At 37.5% G+C, this 26,723-nt stretch overlaps 1 protein-coding gene across 1 annotated transcript in view; it reads right to left on the bottom strand.

Moving 5' to 3' along the window:
- The window catches only part of UNC80 (unc-80 homolog, NALCN channel complex subunit), a 232,237-nt gene that overhangs the window by 185,987 nt on the left and 19,527 nt on the right, over positions 1-26,723 (bottom strand). The window contains exons 5-7 of the mRNA XM_072617462.1: positions 26,163-26,286; positions 25,605-25,678; positions 21,588-21,727 (exon numbers count right to left, since the gene is read on the bottom strand). Of these exons, the coding sequence (XP_072473563.1) occupies positions 21,588-21,727; positions 25,605-25,678; positions 26,163-26,286 (338 nt within the window). The remainder of the gene's footprint in view (positions 1-21,587; positions 21,728-25,604; positions 25,679-26,162; positions 26,287-26,723) is intronic.

Here is a 26,723-nt window from a genome sequence, read left to right as displayed (position 1 = left end):
ACTTTTTGGCTATAGCTGAATCAAACCCATCTCAAGATCACCTCTCTGCACTAGACGAAGCGCTATCACCCCTTCCACACTTAACTTACTGTACGTTCTCTTAGACATTCTTTATCTTGCTTTGCTTTTTAATTTAATTCAACAAGAATTGATTATTATGTGCATTGCACTGATGAAACAAAAATGAAATTAGACATAGGCCCTGTCCTTAAGGGTTTATAATTTAATATTTATAATGGATCCATGATTTTATCAATGTAAGTATTCCCTTCATCCACGTAGACTCCAATCTATCCATGCTTTTTTCATCCTTTGCTAATTTTATCCAAATCTTTCCATAAATCTTCCAATGATGATCTACTTTAATGGATCAGAGACCTTCTTCTAGTTATTTTAAAATAACAGACACAATAAAACATGAAGAAAAGTGACAGCCAAATGTGATAAGTGAGTGCTTTTCAAAACTCAAAGGTCTGCATAAATGCCTGCTATTATTATTCAAGCAACAGAGAACTGCAAAGTGCTCAGGGAAAATTTAAGTGGGGAAATCCATCATAGGCATGGCAGATGGCAATAATAAAGACATGGAGACATGAGCAAGCAGAATAAACAAATACAGAAAGTGAGGAAGAATAAATATAGACAAATAATGTGAGATAGAGATGGGAAGGTAGTCTGGAGAGACTGGAGATCTCTTTGAATGCCAGTGTTAGGTAACAGGCAGTCACTGAAGCTTTAGAGTAGAGTGAGATAATTAAAACAGTATATTAGGAACATTGCATTGGCAGTGCTGTGAAGGACAGAGTGGAGAAGTGACAGAAAGATTAGTCAGGAGGCTATTATAACAGTTGAAAAGTGATGAGCACCTGACCAAAAAACCTGGTTTTAGTAGAAACAAAAAATTGCGATGGAAACGAGAGATATTGGAAAGGTACGCTCCACTGGACAAACAGGTGGCAGAGTGGATAGAGTCCTGAGCCTGGAATCAGGAAGATGCATCTTCCTGAGTTCAAATCTGGCCTTGTATACCTCTTACCTATGTGACCCTGGGCAAATTATATTACCCTATTTGCCTCCGTTTCCTTCTCTGTAAAATGAGCTGGAGAAGGAAATGGCACAACACTCCAGTATTTTTGCTAAGAAAACCCCAAATGGGGTCATGAAGAGACAGACACAATTGAAAAAAACTGAACAATAACACGACTGAAGTCGACGATTATTTATAAGTGATTACTTGGAAGGAAGAGATAAAGATGACTCTGAGATTAGTAGCCTGGGTGATAGTGTGGGTAATGGGGTCACCAACAGAAATCCAGATATCAGAGAAGCAGTTTTAAACAGGGGTCCCTATCATACCCATCTAGGAATAAATATAATAACTAATAATAACAAAAATGATATAATAACTTACATTTATATAACACTTTAAGGTTTACAAAGTGCTTTCCACATTCGACTTTACAATATCCCATTCTTATCTCCATTTTATAGAGAGGAGAAGACTAAGTTGAGCTAAGTCACTTGCCCTGGGTCACACAGTTAATAAGTTTATCAGGTAGTATTTGAACTCAGGTCTTGGTGACTCCATGTCCAGAGCTTGATCCACTCTTCCTCCTCACTCCTATGAATATAAGGAGCAGTAAAGTATAACTAGATTTGAACTTCTTGGCAAAAAGAATAACTTTATAAATAGAAGTCAGGCTGGTTACATGTATAGAAATTATTGTTCTTCTGGAATTGGTGTGCATGTCTTTGGAATTACTTAAAGGGAATACAGACACGATTATTTTTAGGAAAACAAATTCTTATATTTGCCATCCAAATAAGTTTGCTGTGATTTTTGTCTGTATCCTTAATTCCAGTGAACAAACGTTTCTTAAGTACCTGTCAAACAATATCCGAGGTAAAGGTACAAAGACAAAATTCAACAGTCTCTGCACTCAAGGAATTTAGATCTTCCTGAGAAGGATATCACATGTACAAAGTATAATACAAGGCAGGAAAAAACGGAGGTCAAGCAGATATTCAGGCAAAAAAAAAAAATGGAAATATTTTAAAAGAATTGGTTTCAATTCCTCTGTCCCCTGTTGCAATGGTGATTAATATTATTAAATAATTCATGTGATTATCTTATCATTCAAAACAATTCCCTATAGTAAGTTATCTATTCTGAGGGACCCATTAACATTTCCAGCCCCTGAATGAATAGGTAATGCATTGTTACTGCAGTGTACATAATTCTAATAACATTCATATCATTTCTTAGGAGTAAGATTGTTTGAGAGGGGTATTTATCATTTTGTATTTTTTCTTGTTTTTTTCATTTTTCAATTGTGTTGACTTTTTGTTACTCCTTTTTTTGGCAAAGATACTACAGTGGTTTGCCATATCCTTTTCTAGTTCATTTTAGAGATGAAGAAATGGAGGCAAACAGGGTTACGTGACTTGCCTAAGGTCACACAGCTAGCAAGTGTCTGATGTAAGATTTGAATTCAAGAAAATGAGTCTTTCGATTTCAGGTCCAGCACTCTATCCACCTTGCTGCCTCAGCTAGGTACTCTAGTAGTCTAAATTAGTTACCATCCATCTTGAATACCTTAATTGTTTTGTCCACCAACTTAATTTAGTTTGATAACTATGACTAGAACCGACTACTTACTAATGGGACAATGCAAACTTAAGAGTTCTCAACTGCTAATTATACAATCCAGTAAAATATGTGACTACTGCCTGCTGTTTCATGTAGATATAAACAAAAATGTTCTGGGCCTTTGGGAGAAGACTGTCCTTTTACTTTTTTTAATTAAATTTTTTTTGTTGTTTTTGCATCACCTTTATTTTTCAATATATCCTCCTCCCCAACTCAGAGGGCCATTCTGCATAACAAAAAGAAAAAAGAAAGAGCAATTCTGCAAAAACTAACCATCCTTTGAGTTCTAAAACCATTGTCGACTTGAAGATATATGTCTTTGAAGGTTGAATATAAATGAATACTTACATGAGATCTACCAGCAACCTATGATTTAAAAGAACTTTATGATGCCATAAAAGAGACTCTTGCAGCATAAAGTACTTTTATAAAGCAAACTAACTTTCTGTAACCTGGTTATTACTCTGTTTTATCTATTTTATAAATTCAGATTTTCATATATGGGTTTTCTTATTAGGGGCCACATATATACTGAGAAAGTAAAGCCAAATCATGTATGATTAATACAACTTTTTGTATACTTTTCTTATGAGTCAAACCAAAAGGACAAGAAAAAGAGAACAGACTCAGTTTTCTAAATGTGAAAGATATAGAGAAGATTTTTTAAAAGGAAATTTAATGGCTAAATATTTGCCTGTCATCAGTCCCCATTTAATAGATTTCACAAAGCCTAACTGTTGGATTACAAAATGCTCATTCTGGGACCAAGAGGCTAGCTTCCTGAAAACAAGAAGGAAATTGATTTAAGTCCTGAACCATGAGAATTAGCCATGACCTCAAGAGGTGCTTTTTAATGAAGCAGAAATTAAAACCTATGCTTTTAATAATTAAAAATGAAACTGCTTATTAATTTAAGGGACTTGCACCATAGTTAAATAAGTGTGGAGTTCAGGGAATAGCCATGTTTAGTTCACTCAAGGTTGAGATGAAAGAGATGCTGATTGGATTAGTATGGTAGAAGTAAATAGCTTCTGTTGCCAAGACATACACATTCCTCTGTTATTAAAGTTCTCTTCTGTTCTTTCCTGTGATTAATAAGTGGGCTCCATCAATGCAGGGACATTAACTCTCCTTTAGAAAAGTCTGTAGGCTTTGTCAGCTCCATGGTAACAAGCTAATGAAGCTCAGAGGAAAGGCTCTATAGTTAATTTTCTCTAAAGGGCCACTGACTCATTTCTAATTCATCAGTGGGGTGTGTGTGTGTGTTTGTGTATGTGTGTGTGTGTGTGCTTGAAGACCAGAGCATAGAAAACGCCATTTTCTTCACAGAGACCTCTCTGCAGACTTTGCCCTTTGAAGGAAAGTATTTGAGAGAAATACAAATTTAATTGTGTTAAAAATAAAAAACAAATTTCATATATATATATATATATGTATATATATATATATATACACACACACATATATATACATACACATATATATGCATGTGTGTATATGTATATATATATTATACACACCTACACATATACATATAGATAGATATATAGAGAGATACATTCTATTTCGGGGTTCTCAACCCTTGGTTGAGAGGGCTTTCTGTACAAAAAAATGTAAGCATTTAAATTTTGTGGCTCTGAAAATTTTACCGTGAAATTCAATTCAATTTAATTTCACAGTGATTTGGTTTGCTATATGTCAGTGGCCACACCAAACACTACAGCTACAAAGACAAAAACGAAACAGTTTCTGTCTTTGGTAATAATAATAATAGCTACCATTTCTACAGTGCTTACTAAGTGCCAGTCACTGTGTTGTGTGTCATAATTATTTTCCCATTTGATCCTCAAAACAATCTTGGGAGGTAGGTGATATTACTACCCCCATTTTACAAATAAGGAAACTGAAGCAAACAGAGGTTCAGTGACTTGCCTGGTGTCAAACAGCTAGTAAGTGTATGGGAAAAGACTCAGGTCTTTTTTATCCCATGTCTGGCACTCTATCCACTGTTCTAGCAGGGGCAGATAAGAGATATACAACGAAGTGAATATAAAATATATTCCAAGTAAATTGAAAATAATTTCAAGGGATAGAATCAGAAAACACGAAGTAGGGAAATCAGTAAAAGCCCCTCATAGGATATGACACTTGGGTTGTTTTGGAGGTAGCTTGGGGCTGCAGAAAGTAGAAATAGTAATGGAGAGCTCCCCAGGGATGGGGGACCCTGCAAAGACATGGATGTGGAACATAAAATATTGTGGGAGGGAAAGAGCAAATAGGTTAGATTAGCTGGAAGGAAGAGTACGTGATATGAAGTAGAAAAATGAGTGTGGAAAAATCAGCTGCCATAGGATTGTCAAGTGTTCTAAATGTCAAAAGGAAGAATTTGGATTTTCTTTCTATAGTATTAGGGCTCCACTAAAGCTTCTTAAGCAGAAGAATGACATGGTCAGAGCTAAGCATGAAGAACAGTAATCTGACAAATGTCTGTGGAGAGCAGAGAAAGGGAGGCAGATTGTATACACAGAGATCATGTAGGAGGCTGCTAATCATGGTCCAGGGAAGAGATAAGGAGATCCTAAACCAAAGTGGTGCCTATGTTAAAGGAGAGAAATTAACTATAAATGACATATGAAGGAAGATACAATCTGCATTCAGAGAAAGAACTGATAAACATAAGTACATATGGAATAATTCTACAAAAATATCTATTTGTGTCTAATGATAGTCATCACTAGGGTGGGGAGGGGGAGAGAGAAGAAAAAAAGGGGAGAAAAAAATTAACATGATAACTTTATTATATATTTACAAGGAATAGCAAGTTGTACATTAACAGATTTGCAATTTCATGTGCAACTATATTATACTATGTTATAGAAATGCTTGTTTTATTCCATAAATTAAATAAATAAATATTTTTAAAGAGAGAGATTTTGGGAAGGCAGAACTAGAAAGACTTGGCAAATGAAGGGGGTGAGGGGGAGGATTATGTGGGAAGTATAGAGGACAACTCTGAGGTTGAAACTTTGGTAACTGGAAATCTACTGGTGCCTTTGACAAATGTATAGAAGTAAAGGAGGAAGGAGGTTTGAATTTCGAGATCCAGGAGTCATCTGTATAGAGACGTAAACTGATCCCGTGAGAACTAATAAGATCACCAATAGAAAGAGGAGAGAGTAAGATGAGACAAATTACTTTGTTTTTTAAGGGTGGAAGCAGAAATAGATTTTTAAAAACATTTTACTTTTTCTAACAACAAACTGAAATAGTGAAAAAGTGCTCATTGTTGCTATTATTTTAATGATTATGGTTATTATCGTTACTAGTGATTTAATAAACTGGTACAGAATACTATTACATGAAAAATGACTCTGGTGTCCTTGTTCCAAGCACAGAACAAAGAAGACAGTATCTCATTTAACAATGCAAATGAGATGGAATGCCATTTCACTTTATTTTGAATGTAAAAGTAAAGTTAGAAATTTTTATTGGTTTTAGATATGAAGAGGGAACTCCTCATGAGAAAATTCGTTCTATCAAAGTCAATCAGCAACTACCCTATTAGATATAGTTTCATAAATTACATAGTGTTTATTTTTGTTTTTGATATGCATATTACATTCTTTAGCAAAGACATAAGACTGAATGGAGAAAAGAGTCACTAGACTTACTGATGACACTGAGTTCTGAGAAATTGTTAAAACCTTTGGAAACAGGAATAAAATTCAAAGTGATTTTGTTAACTATAGAAACTCTTCTCAAAAATAGAATGAAATTCCATAGGGGGAAATTCAAGTGAATACAGTCAGAGTCATAAAAATATGCAAAGATAAAATGAATAGGGACTACGTAAGCAAAAACAAAACAAAACTCCTTTGAAACAGGCTCAGGAGTATTGGTGAACTATAAGCTAAATGAGCTAGCAGTGTCATTCAATCATTCACCAGCCTCACTTTCTCCTCCAAAGCCATCTATGTCCAGTGACCAGATAGAGATCAAGATGACTGAACATGGCCCAGAACGCAATAGGAGACCCTGGACCCTTTAAACTAAGGTCTTTTCAAGTTCTCACTTTGAGTGAGGCAAGACCCATTCACTGAAAAGTCCTCTCCTCTCCCCTCCCCTCTTTCTTTTCTTCTCTCCTTTCTGCTTACCTGACCATTTTGTACCCAAAGGAAGGGAAATTTTTGAAATTGAAATTTGAGGAGGGCAGAGCCAAGATGGCAGAGTAGAAAGACGCACATACACATAGCTCCGAACCCACAACCCATAGAACAGCTACAGGGAAGTAACTCACGGCGAATTCTGCACCCAGAGGCCACGGAACATTGGAGCGAGGGAGATTTCTGTTCTGGAGAGACCTGCAAAGCTCTCGCGGGGCGTCCTTCGCGCTGCGGACTGGGCGCTGGGACTGGGAGCTGAATGCAGCCCTGCCGTGGCCACGGCACTGAGAGGAAAAGATCCGAGCAGGCTTCAGAGACGGGATCTCCACCCACAGAGGGACCTGCAAACCTCTCGCAAAAGGTCCATCGCGCTGCAGACGTGGAGCCCAGCCCAGACCTGCCGCGACCGCGGCACCGAGAGATACAGATCCGAGCAGGCTTCAGGGACGGGATCTCCAGCGGCCGCACAAGTCCCTCCACCCACAGGTGATGGGGGTTGGTGAGAGAGTCTCTTTGGCGGGTTGAGAGGGGAGTGGGGTGCCCCCATAACTCAGGCTCCCCCCCCCCCCAGAGGTAGAAGCTGAGAGGCGGCTGCAGAACGGGGCTCCCCAAGGGGGCAGGAGCCTGGATCCATTGTGGAAGGTCTGTGCATAAACCCCCTGAGGAAACTGAGCCTGAGAGGTGGCCCTGCCCCGACCTGACCACCTGAACTTAATCTCACACTGAATAGCAGCCCTGCCCCCGCTAAAAGCCCTAAGGCTGGAAGCAGCATTTGAATCTCAGACCCCAAACGCTGGCTGGGAGGATCAGGAGGCTAGGTGGGTGTGAGGAGAATATTCAGAGGTCAAGTCACTGGCTGGGAAAATGCCCAGAAAAGGGAAAAGAAATAAGACTGTAGAAGGTTACTTTCTTGGTGAACAGGCATTTCCTCCCTTCCTTTCTGATGAGGAAGAACAATGCTTACCATCAGGCAAAGACACAGAAATCAAGGCTTCTGTGTCCCAGCCCACCCAATGGGCTCAGGCCATGGAAGAGCTCAAAAAGAATTTTGAAAATCAAGTTAGAGAGGTAGAGGAAAAGCTGGGAAGAGAAATGAGAGACTTGAAGTTAAAGCATGAACAGCAGATCAGCTCCCTGCTAAAGGAGACCCAAAAAAATGTTGAAGAAAATAACACCTTGAAAACTAGCCTAACTCAATTGGCAAAAGAGGTTCAAAAAGCCAATGAGGAGAAGAATGCTTTCAAAAGCAGAATTAGCGAAATGGAAAAGGAGATTCAAAAGCTCACTGAAGAAAATAGTTCTTTCAAAATTAGAATGGCACAGATGGAGGCTAATGACTTTATGCAAAACCAAGAAATCACAGAACAAAGAGAGAAGAATGGAAAAATGGAAGATAATGTGAAATATCTCATTGGAAAAACAACAGACCTGGAAAATAGATCCAGGAGAGACAATTTAAAAATTATGAGACTACCTGAAAGCCATGATCAAAAGAAGAGCCTAGACATCATCTTTCATTAAATTATCAAGGAAAACTGCCCTGAGATTCTAGAACCAGAGGGCAAAATAAATATTCAAGGAATCCACAGAACACCGCCTGAAAGAGATCCAAAAAGAGAAACTCCTAGGAGCATTGTGGCCAAATTCCAGAGTTCCCAGGTCAAGGAGAAAATATTGCAAGCAGCTAGAAAGAAACAATTCAAGTATTGTGGAAATACAATCAGGATAACACAAGATCTAGCAGCCTCTACATTAAGGGATCAAAGGGCATGGAATAGGATATTCCAGATGTCAAAGGAACTAGGACTAAAACCAAGAATCACCTACCCAGCAAAACTGAGTATAATACTTCAGGGGAAAAATTGGTCTTTCAATGAAATAGAGGATTTTCAAGTATTCTTGATGAAAAGACCAGAGCTGAAAAGAAAATTTGACTTTCAAACACAAGAATGAAGAGAACCATGAAAAGGTGAACAGCAAAGAGAAGTCATAAGGGACTTACTAAAGCTGAACTGTTTACATTACTACATGGAAAGACAATATTTGTAACTCTTGAAACATTTCAGTATCTGGGTACTGGGTGGGATTACACACACACACATGCACACATGCACACATACATAGAGACAGAGTGCACAGAGTGAATTGAAGAGGATGGGATCATATCTTAAAAAAAAAATGAAATCAAGCAGTGAGAGAGAAATATATTGGGAGGAGAAAGGGAGAAATGGAATGGGGCAAATTATGTCTCATAAAAGAGGCAAGCAAAAGACTCATTAGTGGAGGGATAAAGAGGGGAGGTGAGAGAAAAACATGAAGTCTACTCTCATCACATTCCACTAAAGGAAAGAATAAAATGCACACTCATTTTGGTAGGAAAACCTATCTCACAATACAGGAAAGTAGGGGATAAGGGGACAAGCAGGGTGAGGGGGATGATAGAAGGGAGGGCATGGGGAGGAGAGTGCAATTTGAGGTCGACACTCATGGGGAGGGATAGGATCAAAAGAGAATAGAAGTAATGGGGGACAGGATAGGATGGAGGGAAATATAGTTAGTCCTATACAACACAACTATTATGGAAGTCATTTGCAAAACTACACAGATTTGGCCTATATTGAATTGCTTGCCTTCCAAAAGGAAGGGGTGGAGAGGGAGGGAGGTAAAGAAGTTGGAACTCAAAGTGTTAGGATCAACTGTCGAGTAATGTTCTTGCCACTAGGAAATAAGAAATACAGGTAAAGGGGTATAGAAAGCTATCTGGCCCTACAGGACAAAAGAGAAGATGGAGACAAGGGCAGAGAGGGATGATAGAAGAGAGAGCAGATTGGTCATAGGGGCAATTAGAATGCTTGGTGTTTGGGAGGGGGAGGGGATAAAAGGGGAGAAAATTTGTAACCCAAAATTTTGTGAAAATGAATGTTAAAAGTTAAATAAATAAATTTAATTAATAAATAAAAAAAAAGAAATTGAAATTTGAATTGAAATAAATTTTGATTTATAACTACCTAGTTAATTTGGGGTTTACTGGCTAGATTTCTTTCTCAAAAACCAAGCCTTAAACTCAATTCATTCTGGATCTCAGGGATCCCACAACAATAGGTCCCCGCCCAAGCACCAGTTAATGGTTATTTTTTAACCCTTCTGGCTCAGAGTGAATGCAAATAGCAACTGTTCCTCTTTTGACCAGCAACCCTGAGGGTCTTCCTCTGCCAGTTTGATTTTTTTTTTTTTTAATATTAAATGGGGCCTCCCTTGACTCACTTCTTAAAGAGGCCTATTCAAAGACCACAGTACAGACTAGAATGATAATGACTGGAATTGTACCCAGAACACATCACCTTGAAAGCACCAAAAATCTGCATGCCCCCAGACCTGGCCACAGAAGGTCAGGTTAGCCATCCCCACTCCCTCCATGAGGTGAACAGAGTTCAACTCTAATATAAAAGCCCAAGTCAAGAAATAAGCTAGAAAAATGAGCAAATGTGCTCATTGAAAAGGTTTGAGACATAATTTCTGGGTAATGTAATAATTTTATTAATAATGCCAGCATTTTAATGAAAGGATGATCATTTGGCCATCTTAAATGAAAGACAATCATGGCAGTGGGTGGAGAGGGAGGAAGTCATGACTTATAGGCCCTTTTAAAAGACAGGTGTTCTTCAGGATGACAATCAGCTCTGGTTAACAATTTATGAGAGAATAAATATTACAGTGAGGATCTGGACCACAACTTTGTTTACCTCATTTGCTTCTTAAGTACCCTCAAGCCTTGGGCAATCTATTCAAAAAATTTATCCCCACCCAAACCAAAGTGGAACACAATGGCTGCCCCACCTGGGTGTGGCCTGGATGAAAGAGAAGATTAGCTCAACCTTCAGAGACTGAGGTCTTGAAATGAGGATTTAGTCAAGACAGTAGATTATGGCTCAAGATGCAGTGAATGACCTTGGCGTCTGCTGTGTCTAACCAAGCTCTAAGCACTCTACATTGCTGCTTCAGCTGCCTTCATGGCCAATGGAATAAATTGTTCTCATCCACCCATTCCACCAAGGGAAGTCTTCACATGTTCGGGGTAGACACCCCCCAATTCACCAATGGGTTTGAGACCCCATGGTTACCCTCAACCTGGTTTGGCCCATCTGCTGAAATGGTTTAAAAGGGTATGGCCACTGCACATGCTGCAGCTTCTTGGAGCCACAGGAGCACCACCACTGTATGACAATTTCATGATGGCAAGTTTGTCTGGGTTTTGGATAGTGGACAATGCTCTCGTGCCTTCCCAGTCACCAATGGAGTGAAACAGGACTGTGTGTTTGCTCCCATGCTTTTTAGCATGATGTTTTCAGAAATGTTGTCAAATGCTCTCAGTGAGTATGAAAACAGCTTCAAGGTCAACTACCATACTGATGGCAAGTTCTTCAACTTGAAAAGGCTACAAGCCAAGACCAAAGTGGAGGGAGTGTAGGTGCATGGTTTTCTGTTTGCAGATGATTGTGCACTTAATGCAGTCTCTGAAGCTGAGGTGTAACAAGGTATGGATCAATTCTCTCCTGCCTGTGCTAATTTTGGCCTAAAAATCAGCATCAAGAAGACACAGGTGCTCCATCCATAAGTGGAACCACCAGTTACAACAAATGGAGAAGTTATGAATGCTGTGGATAAATTCACTTACCTTTGTAGTGTACTTTCTAGGGATGTACCCACCGATAATGAGGTTGATGCACTCATTGCCAGAGTTAGTTCAATGTTTGGGAGGCTCCGAAGAAAAATTTGGGAGAGAAGAGGTATTAGACTGACTACCAAACTGAAGGTCTACAGAGATGTTGTGCTGACCTCGTTGTATGCCTGTGAAACATGAACAGTCTACCAGCACCATGTCAGAAAACTGAATTGTTTCCATTTGAACTGTCTTAGGAAGATTCTGAAGATCACCTGGCAGAATGAGGTATTAAACACTGAGGTCCTTGATCAAACTAAACTGCCAAGCATTCAAACTATGCTTCAGAGAGCACAACTCTGATAAGCTGGCCATGTTTTTGAATGCAAAATGTATGCTTGCCAAAAAGACTATTTTACACAGAATTTGCATGGGGCTGGCAATCACCTGGTGATCAGAGAAAGTGATACAAGGATACTCTCAAGATCTCTCTCAAGAACTTTGGATTTGATTGTGGGACATGGGAGACACTGGCACAGGACCACTCAGCATGTCATGCCCATATCAGAAAAAGTGCTGTGCTCTATGAGCAAAGCAGAATTAAAATAGCACAAAGGAAATGTAGGATGCACAAATTTGGAGTAACCACCCCAAATGTTCACATGGCTTATCTCTGCCAGTCTGTGGTGGAGAATTCTGAACTCCTATTGGTCTGATCAGCCACAGTAGGGCACATTGAAACTTCAGTTTATCATGGTGATGTCATTTTGGTCCTTTTGGAAGGACAACAACCACCCCCAAATCTTGGGCAATCTATTCAAAGAATTTATCCCCACCCAAACTAAAGCAGAACACAATGGCTGCCCCATCTGAGTGGGGCAGGGGTAGAAGAGAAGATTAGCTCAACCTTCCCAGACTGAGGTTTGAAATGAGGATAAAACAAAAAGGGGGAAATCTGAATCTCCCCAAATCATTGGTTATTAATAACCATTTCTTTCACAAACAACAAAAACCTGACCATAAAAAGTTTCTATGGAGACAGGGAAGCTAAAGATAAAAACTCAAAAGAAGACAATGACATTGAAAATATCTACAAGAAAAATGTAAATTGGACACAAACCCAGTAAGAATTCCTATAAGTACTAAAGAGACTTTTAAAAAGAGCACAAAATGATTTTTAAAATGAAAAAGGCATGGTAGAAGAATAATTGGGGAAAATAATTTAGAGCAATGCAAAAAAATTCTGAAAAAAGAATTAATAGGTTAGTAAAGAGGTACAAAATTTCACTGAAAAAATAGCTCCTTAAAATTAGAGTTGGTCAAGTGGAAGCTAATGATTCCATGATACATTAAGAAATAATTAAATGAAGTCAAGAGTCAAAAAAAGAAGAAGAAAATGCAAATTATCTCACCTGGAAAACAGAACCAGGAGAGATCATTTAAAAATTATTGGAATACTTGAAAGCCAGGATCAAAGAAAGAGCCTATTTAACACATTTCAAAAAATCATCAAGGAAAACTGTCCTGATATCTTAGATCCAGAGGCTAAAATAGAAATTGAAAGAACCCACCTGAATTACCTCCTGAAAGAGATCCCCAAATGAAAACTTCCTGGAATACTATATAAATTATAATATTATATAAATTTCAGAGCTCCATGTCAAGAAAAAAATAGTAAGCAACCATAACGAAGTTATACAAGTACCATCACACTACATTTAGCATTTACCTCTATAAAGGAGTAAGAGACTTAGAATGTAGTATTCTAGAAGGCAAAGGACCTAGGATTATAACCAAGAATAAACTATCCAAAAAAGCTGAGTATAAGCCTTCAAGGGAAAAAGTGGAAATTCAATGAAATAGAGGGCTTCTAGGCATTCCTGATTAAAAACAAAACAAAACAAACTAGAGTTGAATAGAAAATTTGACATTCAAACACAAGGCTTGAGAAAGGCATAAAAAGGCAAATATAAGTGAGAAATCATAAGGGACTTAATAAGGTTAAACAATTTATATTCCTATGTGGGGAGATGATACATGAAATTTCTGAGAACTTTATCATTTTAATGCAGTTAGGAGTATACATAGAAGATGTGGGTGTGAGCGAATTATATTAGTATCTCAAAAAAAAAAAAAAAGGAAGGGGGAAGAAAGAGGAATGTACCAAGAGAAGAGGAAAAAGAGAGGAAGAATGGGAAAAATTATCTCACAAAAAAGAGTCATACAAGGAAGAACTGGTTCAAAGCAAGAATTATTTATATATATATATGTGTGTGTGTGTGTGTGTGTGTGTGTGTGTGTGTGTGTGTATACACACACACACACACACACACACACTCATGCAGTTCAGCACAGAAATTCATCTGACCCCAACAGGGAAGTAGGAGGGGACTCCCAGGGACTAAGAGAAAGGAGATAGTAAAAGAGAGTAAATTAAGGGAGGCCACAATAAAAAAAACTAAACAGATTTTTGAGGAAAAGATGGGTTAAAAGAAATGAAGGACAACTAGAAGAAAATAGACAGAAATACACAGCAATCCTAACTGTGAATGTACAGAGGATGAAATCACCCATAAAACTGAAGCAGATAGCAGAATGTATTAATAACCAGACTGCAACAACATACTGCTTAACAAGAGACATGCTTGAAACAGACACACACTGTTAAAATAAGGAGATGGAGCAGCATCTATTATACTTCAGCTGAAGTGCTAAAAGGCAAGGGTAGAAATCAGATTCTTAGACAAAGTAAAAGCAAAATGAGACTTAAAAGAGATAATCAGGAACAAATACATTTTCTTAAAAGGTACTGTAGACAATGAAGTAATATTAATACTCATTAATACTAATTAATGAAGGAAAAGTTACATGAGTTATAAGTGGAAATTGAGAACTATGATGGCAGGTGGAACTTCAATTTGCTCCTCTCAGAATTAGATAAATCTAACCATAAAACAAGCAAGAAAAAAGTTAAGGAGCTGAATAGACTTTTAGAAAAGTTAGATATAATAGATCTCTGGAGAATATTGAATAAAGATAAAAAGGATTGTACCTTTTGCTCACCTATACATGGCACCTTTATAAAAACTGATCATGCAGTAGGACACAAAACCTCACAAACAAATTTGGAAAAACAGAAATATCAAATGAACTTTTTGGGAAGCATAATGCAATAAAAATTACATACAATAAAGGGCTGTGGAAGCATAGATTAAAATTAATTGAAAACTAAAAAATCTAATGGCAAACAATGAGTTGGTCAAAGCACAAATAGAAACAATCAACAATTTCATTGAAGATGCTATCAATGAGACAATATATGAACATTCATAGGATACAGCCAAAACAGTACTTAAGGAGAAATATATATCTCTAAACACATCAACAAAAGAGAGAATGATCAGATCAACAAATTGGGGATACAACCAAAAAACCTAGAAAAAGGACAAATTAAATATCCCCAATTAATTACCAAATTAGAAGTGCCAGAAGTCAAAGGAGAGCTTGATGCAACTGAAAGTAAAATAAAATAATGCAAAACAAAAAACCATTGCACTAGTAAATAAAACCATGAGCTGGTTTTATATAAAAAAATAAATAAACTATTGACTAACTTCATTTTTAAAAAAGAAGAAAAGCAAATTGCCAGTCTCAAAAATGAAAAGAGTGAATGTACAACCCATGAAAATTAAATTAAAGCAATTATTCCAAGTTCTTTTGCTCAACTACATGCCAATAAAAGTGATAATCTCAGACATGGATTAATATTTACAAAAATACAAATTACTCAGACTAAAAGAAGAGGAAATAGAACATTTCAACAATACTTATCTTGGAAAATGAAATTGAACATGCCATAAATGAGCTCCCTAAGGAAAAAACAAAACAATACAGGATCAGATGGATTTACAAGGGAAAACTACCTGATTGTGTACAGGTCTATGCAGAGACCTTCACTCCTTACCCCAAAAGAATTTGTCTATAAGGCCTGGGAAACCCTACCTTGAACTCTCCTAGAATCTTTCCACTTGATCTGGCTTTTCATGCCCAAATCTGTTACTCTTAACCTAGTCTAGCTCTCCACTGTCTGTTACCTCCAGATTGCCTCCAGTTACTTCCCACCCTTGATCACATTAAAATCCAATTTTCTGAGTTCCTGGTATCTGTTCTCTAGTTACCTTAGCTACTGGCCACTCCCATCAAGACCTCCCTAAATCCCTCCTCTAGTCACCCCAGACTACTTGACCATCCCTAGAGCCCTCCCACAACCTTTCTATACACAAGATCCATCTTGCCTCCATGAAGGTGCTCAGATTCAATCTAGCTCGCTGGCATTAGTGTTACAAATGCTCAGATTCCTTAAGAGTCTAGTCAATGATGAGATTTCTTAAGAGTCTGTTCAATATGGTGGATCCTTAATAAACTTTGTTTCTCTTTGGCTAGAGTCAAATTCATTCAGTCGTGTTGGTATTTTGGGGTCTCTAGCACCCCTAAACCTCAACATACCAAACACTTAAAGCACAATTAATGCCAATATTATGTAATTTGCAAAAACAGGTGAAGAGAGAGTCCTACAAAATTCCTACTATGACAAAATATGGTTTCATACTTAAGTCAGAGACAGCAAAAATAGAGAAATAATACTATAGGCCAATCTCCATAATGAAAGAAGGAAGGAGATTACAACAATGTATCACAAAGATCATACCTTATGAACAGGTGGGACTTATAGCAGTAGCATATAGTTGGTTCAATATTAGGAAAACTATAAGCACAACTGACCATATCAATAACATCAACAGCAACAAAATAACATATGACTACATCAGTAGATGCAGAAAAAGTCTTTGAAAAAAATTACTATTCATTCCTATTAAAAACATTAGAAAGCATAGTAATAAATGGAGCTTTTCTTAAAATGATAAGTAGTATCTCTCTAAAACCAAAAGCAAGCATTATCTGCATTGGGGGAAAATTAGGAACATTTCCAACAAGATTAGGGCCAAAACAGGAATGTTCTTTATTACCACTACTGTTCAGTGTTGTGCTAGAAATGCTAGCTACAACAAGAAAACAAGGACAAGAAATTGGAGGAAGTTTTAACAGGCAATAAGAAAACAAAACTCTTACTTTTGTAAATGATACGATGGCATACTTAAAGAAACTCAGAGTCAACAAAAAAAACCTTCAAAATAGTTAACAACTTTACTAAAGTTGCAAGATATAAAGTCACACAAATCATTAGCATTTCTGTATGTTACAAATAAAACCTAGCAAGAATAGACAGAAAGAGAAATTACATGTAATATAACTGTAGACAATATAAAATACTTGGGAGCCTACTTTTCACATGAACAGAGACAGATATAAACAATATTAATTGCTCATGAGTAGGCCAAGCCAATACAATAAAAATAACAATATTATCTAAGTTAATTTACTTATTCAGTGCCACACCAATCAAACTATCAAAGAATTATTTTATAGAACTGGAAAGAAAATAATAAAATTCACCTGAAAAAATAAAAGGTCAAGAATACTGAGGCAATCAATGGGGGAAAAAGTAAAGGATGTTGGCCTATGAGTACCCACCTCAAACTATACTACAAAGCAGTAATCATCAAAACAATCTGCCATTAGTAAAGGAATAGGGTCCTAGTGAAGAAGATTCTGGGAAGGTGTCAGAAAATTCCAAGCTCTTAAGATTTTCCTCCACAAAAGAGATGAAATAGTGCCTCAGGACAAACATATAGCAATGAAAATAAATAAGAGTAGGGAGATAATAGGAGTCCTTCTGGAACAAAGGGAGAATATTTGAAGAAAAATCCCAGGATGAGGTTTGTCTCCAAGAAGAGTCAACACCTCCAGGCTAGGGACCTCTTACAAGTGACAAGCTCTGGGGTTAGCTGGGTTGGGCAGCTGCCCCAGCCTCAACTACAGGAAATTTTACCTCTGGGACAGTGAAGGGAGTTGGACTTCTAAGTTGGGAAAGATAACTGCTGACCAGGAAGGCCAGACCCAGCTATGCTACGTAGATGTGGTGGGAATGAGAAAGAACCAGCACATGCTCTGCGAGTGCAGAAGCATTGGGACAGGGATGCCACTGGCTGTGGACGTTTACAGGAGGCTGGAGGTCTTGGTTTGGGTTCCCATCAGAGGGAAGAACTGAAGGAGGATATGAGGCCAGAGGCACCATCCCCCATAGCCTAGGACTACAGATGATTACAAAAACTAAACTATTATCCCCCTCCCCCAAAAAATGCAGAAACAAAGGAGAAAGAGTCCAACTATAGACAGTTACTATCTTCAGACAAGGATACTGAATCAAAGAAACCCTCTTCTACCCCAAAGAGTAATGTCAAATGGTCACCTGCCCAAAAAGAATTCAAGAACTTAAAAAAGACTTAAAAATCAAATGAGAGAGATTGATGGAAAAATAAAAATAAAAACAATCCAAGAAAAACAAGATTATGAACAGAAAGTCAACCAATTGGAAAAGGAGATCCAGAACCTTAAGGAATAAAATGACTCTTTGAAAATCAGAATTGGGCAAGAGGAAGCCAGTGAAATTATAAGAGATTAAGAAATGATCCTTCCTACTTGGGTTGAAATTATGAAGTTGAATGAGGATTGGAAAGCAAGTGAGGGCATGGCTTGTAGATGGACTAACTTAGGAGTTTAGCCACAAGGGGAGGAGATATGGAACAAAAGGACAGATGGATCAAGAGAGGTTTTTTGGAGGTTGGAGGAGGCCTGGACATGTTTGTAGGCAGTGGGGAAGTAGCCAGTAGACAGAGACAAAGTAAAAATAAGTGAGAATATGCATGATAGAGATGTTAATCTGCTAGAGAAGATGGCATGGAATGGGATCACTTGTGCATGTAGAGGGGTTAGCCTTAGTAAGGAGAAAGGTCATCTCTTTATGTAAGAAATGAGTGAAGGCAGAGAGTGACAGAAGGCACATGGGTGATGTGAAATGATCAGGAAGGGAGAAAAGAGAATTCTTAGTGAATGGCTCAAATCTTTCCAGTGAAATATAAAGCAAGACCCACAGCTGAGGAGAGATGAAAATACTTGGAAAAGTTGCTGTCGTAAGTGGGAAAATTAAGAAGCTGAAAATGGATTGCCTTGAGGATATAACTGAGATTCTATAATATGAATCTGTAATAGATCCATTCAGCATGGCTTTGTGATTTTCTCCAGCTTCATTCCACAACATATGAATAAGATCAATGGCAGTGAATGGGGGAGAGTAATCCGGGACTAAACTAGGGAGGGCAAGGTTGGTGATAAGAGGCAATAGTGTAGAGTTGAAATGGCTCACTAAGAGGAAACAATGGGGAAGGTGTCAAGGTTCTTTAGATAACATAAATCAGGAATAGTTGAAGAAACTGGGAAATGTTTTAGCTGGAGAGAAGATTGGGGGGAGGGGACTTGATAGTTTGCCTTCCAGTGTCTGAAGGACTATCATGTGGAAAAGGGAATGCTTTATTTTGTGTAATCTCAAAGAGAAGAAACAACCAGTAGATGGTGTAAGAAAAAGAATTTAAATTTGATGTTAGAAAAAACTTCCTAATCATCAAGGCTATCTAAAAATGAATGGACACTGCCTTGGGAGACAGTGGGTTTTCCCCTTACTGGAGGTCCTCAAGTAAGAGTTGAATGACAATTTATAGGTACACTACATCAGAGATTCTACTTCAGGTACAGTTTGAATGAGGTGATCCCTGAGACCTTCTCTAGTTCCTAGATTTGATTATCTATCCCTGGGATTTGGTGATCACATTGGGTAAATTGCATAACACTTTCAGTGATCCCATGATCAGTAGCTAGATGGCCTATTTGCTTAACAGGTAGCTAGCCTGTTGTTATCCACTGCTGCTGGCACATTGGATAGAGTGCAGAGCCTGGTGTCAGGAAGAATTGAGTTCAAATTTAAATGTAGACTCAATCTCTGTTTGCTTCAGTTCCCTCATCTATAAAATGGGTGCTAATAATAGCATCTTCCTCACTGAGCTGTCATAAGGATCAAATGAGATATTATTTGTAAAGGACTTAGCACAGTATCTTGTAGTGCTTAATGTTTATTCCCTTCCCTTTAACATCTAGATGATTCCATATGGCTGCATGGAATACCATCACCTTGAAAAAATAAAAATTTTATAAATAACCCAAAGGTCAATGGAAGGACATATTGTGATAAACTTCAATTTTGTCCAAAATGGCTTGAGTGGGAAAAGTAGCAAGAAGAATGGTTTGATCATGTATTGTAAGAAAAACAGATGAAGGAGACATGGAGCATGACTGAAGGCTAACATATAGACAGCCTTAGTACTATTTTCATATTCATGAACCAGTCAAACGAATGGTTCTGGCTCATTGGGTAGCACTTCTATTATGTGTTTATGTTAAGATATGGACAAAAATTGCCCAAGCTGTGAGAGTGTGATTTGTGTGGTTGGGCATTAGGGTGCTGGGGATAGAAATAGTCTCTGCCCTCAGGGAATTTACAGTCTACTAGGGAGAAAAGATATGTGCCCAGGTAATTAAAATAGAAGTGAGTGCATCCGGGAGATCAAACAGGGAGAGGTAGTTAGGTGGCACAGTGGACAGAGTGCTAGATCTGGGGTCAGGAAGACCTGAGTTCAAATCTGGCCTCAGATACTTATTAGCTGTGTGACCCTGGACAAGCCATTTAATCTTTGCCTTTGTTTCAATAATAGGCTCTACTTCCCAGGATTGCTGAGAGGATCAAATTAGATGATATTTGTGTTTAGTACAATAGTTGGCACATAGTAAGTGCTATCTAAATGTTAGCTAATGGCTATTATTGTTGTTATTTTGTCATGTAAGCATTCGTGTATCAGCAATCATGTATTAATCTCTTTCTATGAACCAGTCACTGGGATAAAAAGAAAAACAGAAGAAGTTCCTGCACTCAAGGAAGACATTCTAATGGAAGAGAAAACATGTAAACCACTGCATACCATACAATGATTTTAGAAAGGAAGGCTCTAGTCATCCCTGTACTAGGGGCCTGCTAATCTTTGCTAAATAATGCCAATTATTGTACACATATTACTGGAATGGTGTTCATCCTTCACTCTTGAAGAGGACCCATGGCATCACAGGGGCAATGCCCTGACTTGAAACTGAACTGGATTTCAGTGAGGCAGACAGAGCTGCCCAGGATCAATTCGTTGACTGTTAGAAGCTCTTTGCCCATGGTTGGTTTGAAATATAGCACAAGCAGATTCTCTGGGGTGCAATGGCATCCCTCTGACCTCTCCTATTCAGTCATCATGTTACCGTTTGTCTACATGCCCTTTGTCATAAAAGACTGTAAATTATTTGAGAGTAAGACTGTGTCATTTCCCATCTTTGTTTTTCCAACCCTAGCAAAGGGCTCTGTACTGAGGAGATGAATATCAGTTGAATTAAATTGAACCATGAAATAATACTACTTCCAGAATTTACTAATGTTCACTTAAATGAATGTATTAGCTAGGCAAATTAGTTTCATAAACAAGATTAAAGAGAAAATATTTAAATTCTATAAAAGAACAGTTTCAAGCAGTTTAAAAGTACCTATTTATACGTAATTGGTATAATAAACGCATTTTTAGTTATCGCACTAGGCAACACTTTTTTAAGCCTCATGTGAAGTCTTTTTATTTAATTGAAAATAATAGAACCGTATTTCTTTAATAATATTCTCCAAGTGGAAGTTTTCATTAAATCAGGCATTTCTCCCAATTCACCCAAATAAATGAGGTTTTGTTATATATAAATATGGTATCTAAGGAGCAGAGTTGTGAAATTTTGAGTCAGCTAATTCATGATTTACCGATTTTATTTTGCTAGGAAATAAAAAAAATGCAGTATCAAAGTATTCAGTGTTGGTGATATACACACATACATACTATACACACATACACATATATATTATCTATCCTTTTATACTTTGAGTGGCATATATTATTTCACGTATAAATATATACACATGTGTTTACATATACCTACATGTGCATGTGTGTATATATGCATATATATACATGCATACATGTGTACACAGATGCAGATATATATAATTTTCAGCATCAAAATTCCTTACCTAGAATGTGCAGGGCCTCTGTCTAGGGATGCTTGTGAGGACACACTTCCATCAAAGGAATTTCCCCGATGGCAGCCAGAAATGGTAGCCCTGGGTGAGATGGAATCTGACTGGAATGATTCACCCACTACCTGTAGACTCTGGTGGGGTTGAAGAAACCAACAGAAATTAATTCTTTTCATATTTATCTTCTAGCATTATCTAGTACTTAACATACATGGAATCTTTTTATTAAGTATTTTCTTAATTGATCATTGCAATATATGTAGAAATTTAGAATATCCAGTTCTTCAGATACCCCATCTGTTGCATATTATATGCCAGGCTGGATATTCAGCCACTAATGATGCTTGTCCAAGGGTTTTCTTTTTCTTTTTTAAAAATAAAATTTAATTTGATGTTTTTTAAACAAAAGCCTTTTGAAATAAATTCTTATGGCTATCTCATTTTATTCAATTTTAAAAACCATTATACAATTTTAAACAAATCCCCCCTCCCCATATCCCTCACACCCCTCCTCTTAGATAATTATTTAAAAGAAAAAGAGGTAGAGAAAAATCAGCAAATCTGATTGATATATTAAAAAATAATTCCGGCATAAATGCAACATCCAAAGATCTTCTGTTGGAACTTTTCCAAGTATGTGCCAAGATGATACAGTACTTAGAAGATTAAGAGCAATTCCTAAACAATTAATCAAACAAAGACCAGGTGAATTATATAAAGAGAAGATGTTGAAAACAGGCATAGATGCATAAGAGCATCTATGCAAAAGCAGGAGCTGTACATTACATTGGAAAGACAAGGTTCCCTCTATTGAGTCATTCATCAAAGGTAAGACCCAATCCATCTTTCTGGTGGGATATTTAACCTTTACCATCATGGCTAATTACACATTCAGCAGTCTCCTCACAGATAGGGTTATTTCAACAACATAAGATTTCAGTCTCTTGGGCTTTGGTGGTGAGTCACTGACAATAATGATAACTGACTCTAGTTCTTTGGTATTCGAACTGCTTCCCTCTGGATACTTGCAGTATTTTCCTTTGATAGGAGAGCTTTGAATTTTGACTAGAACATCCCTGGGATTTTCCCTTTGAATTTCCTTCATAAGGTGACTAGTGATATTTTTCTACTTCATTTTGCCTTCTTCTAAATGATTTAGACAGTTTTCATTTCTGATTTATTGTAATTGTAGTGTCTAGGTCCTTTTTTTTTCCTTTAAGTTATGGCTTCCTTGGAGTCCAATAATTCTTAAACTATTTCTCTTTAGTCCATTTTCTAAGCCTATTGGTTTTTTTTTTTATTTAAGATAGCTTCCATTTTCTTCTATTATTTCAATCTTTGGATTTCATTTTAATATTTCTCACTATTGCATAGACTAACTCTTTCGTTTGGTCTTTTCTAAATTTCCAAGATTCTACTGCTTGGGTAAGATTTACCAGTTTCTTTTCCAAGGTATTTTTTCCCTTTCTAATTCTTTCTTCCAGAACTTCTACTTCATTTTTTAAAAAATCCCTTCCTTCATTTCTTCCACATATTCTTAGTCTTTGTGGAAAATGCATCTTTATCTTGCAGGACTGTCCTGGTAAGTATTTAACCAGATCTCCATCCCACACCCCACAAAAGTTCATATAACACATTTTAAAGTTTACTGTGCATTATATTAAGTTTTTCTCCATCTCTTTCTTAAATCTAGTCAACAAAACAATAAATCACACTCATTTATATAGCATTTGTCAGTTTCTAAGGTGCAAATGCCCACACTGAACTTTTTTTTGAGCTGGCTGCAGTATAGCCTTGCCTTTGAGTCTATTTGTATGATACAGAGTTACTCCATATTTTGGGTGATGTGCACCTTTGTATTGATTGGTATGCTATTTGATTTACCCATCTCTCCAGCTATAGTTCCTCAGCTGGAGCTTTGTGCCAGAAACTGGCTCTGGCCCTTCTGTGCTCTTCCTGGGATGTTTGGGTGCCTGAACAGACCATCACTTCCTGGGTTGCCCCTCGGTCTCAGATTTTTGAGAGTCAGCATGCTGGATATTCAGGGCCCTCTTTGACATCTTAGGAAAGTGGTTGGGTGCTCTGGGTCCTGAGCCTGGGCTGTTCTTATCTGAGGGCTGTTATGCAAAACTAACCACTATCCAATGGCACTGTTTGAGATGTCTAAAGGCCTTACCCAGGAACTTTCTCAGGTCAGTCTTATAGGTTACATACATTTATGGGTGTTGGCTTGATGGTGGCCCTCCCTCCTATTGCCTTTGGAGTCTGAATAATTTTTGTACAGTTCAGAGATGGAAGAAATCTCCTACTATACTTTATCATTAGATTTAAAAAAAATCATTATTTGATCTGGTGTGAACTTCAGGATTTTTCTGGACTCAGAATTTGGGAGCTAAGTGGTCTGCCTCTAGTTCAGGTAGCCTTCTTGGCCAGAAATCCTCCTTGAATAGTTTTCAGTACCTTGTATAACTTTGCTCCAATATCTCTAATTCAATCATATTCTTCACAGTTCCCCAAATCATACTTCCATCCTACTTAGATTGTCTTTACTGTCCCTTGATCACTTTTTTCCCCTTGTCTAAAATGTTCTTCCATCTCTATTCCATTTACACAAAGTTTCCTTGTTCTTCAAGGCCTACCACACTTCTCATTCCCTCCATAGTGCTTCCTAAAATATATTGATCTCATTGTTTTCTTTCTTTAAAGAGAAATTCAGACAACATTTTAATTACCTATTGGCTATAACTAGTACCTACTGGTTAGACCTTGAGTGCCCAAGGAGACTATAAACTATTGGAAGATAGATTAGATTGCCTTATGCTATTTTTCTGTATTCTTTCATAGCATCTAGCACAATGTTGAGTACCTAGTTGAGTACTTAATTGAAACTGATTGCTTGAATAAAGAAAATAAGGAAACATTTTGAGAGAACTTCTAAGGATATTCAAGGTATTACTTTTATTCTCATCATCATCAATACCTCAGTAATTCAAGAATATATAATGTCCTTAGTGTAAGTATTCCCTCTGCCAAAGGCTCTGAAATTCGAAAACTTGAGTTCAAATCTTACTTGACATTTACTACCAATATGAATTGAGGCAAGTTACTTAAGCTCCTTGACCTCATTTCCTTTTCTGTGTGTGTGTGTTTGTCATTCACTGGAAGAAGACCAGGCCATCAGAGAAATAATGACATGACTTGCACTTGACTTTGTTTTGACTGACGGAGGGCTGTGCAAGTCACCAGACTCACTTCTCCTCCAGAGCCATCTGAATCCAGTGACCAGATATTCATCAGGATGATTGGAGATGACCCAGGATGAGGCAATTAGGGTTAAGTGAATTGCCCAAGGTCACATAGCTAGTGAGTGTCAAGTGTCTGAGGTGAGATTTGAACTCAGGTTCTCCTCACTCCTGCACTGGTGCTCTATCCACTGCACTACCTAGCTGCCCCCCTTTTCTGTAAAAGAAAGGGAACTGACAAGATAACCTCTGAGGTCATACAGTCAGAGATTTAGAGTTGGAAAGAAACTTAGAGACTACCAAGTGCAAGAGCATTATTTTAAAGAAAAAGAAACTGAAGCACAGAGGATTTGAGTGATACAGAATTTGGACCCAGGTCTTCTAACCATTATACAATGATTCCTCTCAAAATTTCTGCCAAAATTTAAGAATGAACCAGGGAACTTTAAAACCTTTTCAGTTCTAGATCTATAATCTTATGATCCCTTCTTTCTTTAGCAAGTGTTCTTCTCAAGTTTTTATGAATCAAAACTTAATCACCTCTAGATGAAGAGATGATAAGCCTTTCTAAGCTTGGATAGACTAAGTCTTAGATGACATCTAGGATACTGTTAAGCTTATCCTTGAAGCCTTTCTAGCTTGGTTAGGACCTTCCCCATTTGTGTCTTGCTGGCATAGCCTTCAAGGAACTAGGGTCACTTTGATGTTAGAAAGGAGGATCAGAGAAGGGTTCAGGGGAAAATCAACAAAATTGCAAAAATAAACTTACCTCTGAGTGTCCTGTGCCTTGATTTGGTGATTCACAGGCTTGACTCTGATTGTTGATTGGAGAACTTCTCTTGGCTATAAGGATGAAAAGAATTCCAGAGGAACTGCATTGGGGATTTAGATGGCACTTACATAATTTCATTTCAACAGCCAAACAAAGGAATATGATATATTTTGTAAAAATGTCTCTGAAGAATAAACAAAGATATTTTCATGAAAAAATATTCTGAGGTCATCCCAATAGCCAGTTTTAATATTTATTTTAGAATTTCCACTGTTTGCTACTATAGAACTTTGTTTTATCAATGATTCAGCAGCTTAATTTTCTATCAAGAAGAGACTATTAACACTAGAAAGTTCATCCCCATTTGGGATAAACCTCAGTCATAAAGAAGACAATGATTGATAGATTCTGCATAAGATTGCAAAAGCCTTTTTTTAATGACCACTTCATTAAGAGAAAATTATCCTACTATCCTTATAATTATACTAGAAAAAAGCAAAGATTCCTAAGAGAATCTTTATTCACTCTGCCTTATTGGGATTCTAAACTACTCACCTGTAATGATGTTCCGGATAGGTTTCACCAGAGCTGTAAAGGCAGAGACCTCAGGCTGTCTGTGCTCCCACATTGGCTGCCAAATAACAAGACCACTGGCCAATCGGAAAGTCAGATCAGATTCCTGGTCGAAATGAAAAGCAAGATCCTTTGACTAGATCTTAAGAAGTGGACAAAGGGCTACTCATATCAGGGATGAATTAATTAAAAATGTCATATAGTAAAAACAGTAAGAACACTGTAGTAACCATAACAGTGAATGTGAATGGGATGTACTCTCCCATAAGATGGAGATGGAAAGCAGAATGGATTAAAAACCATAATCCAACAATATGTTGTTTACAAGAAACACATTTGAAATGGGGAGATACAAACTGGGTAAAGGTAAAAGGTTGGAGCAGAATAAATTGTGGTTCATCTGATGTAAAAAAAAGAAGCAGGGATAGCAATCCTAATCTCAGACAAAGCAAAAGCACAAATAGACCTAATCAAAAGAGATAAGGAAGGAAACTATATCCTGCTAAAAGGCCCCATACACAACGAAGCAATATCATTACTAAA

This window comes from Notamacropus eugenii, chromosome 6, assembly GCF_028372415.1.
Source record: "Notamacropus eugenii isolate mMacEug1 chromosome 6, mMacEug1.pri_v2, whole genome shotgun sequence".
Lineage (NCBI taxonomy): Eukaryota > Metazoa > Chordata > Mammalia > Diprotodontia > Macropodidae > Notamacropus > Notamacropus eugenii.
The sequence above is the reverse complement of the archived record's forward strand: the minus strand, read 5'-3'. Positions and strand labels throughout refer to the sequence as shown.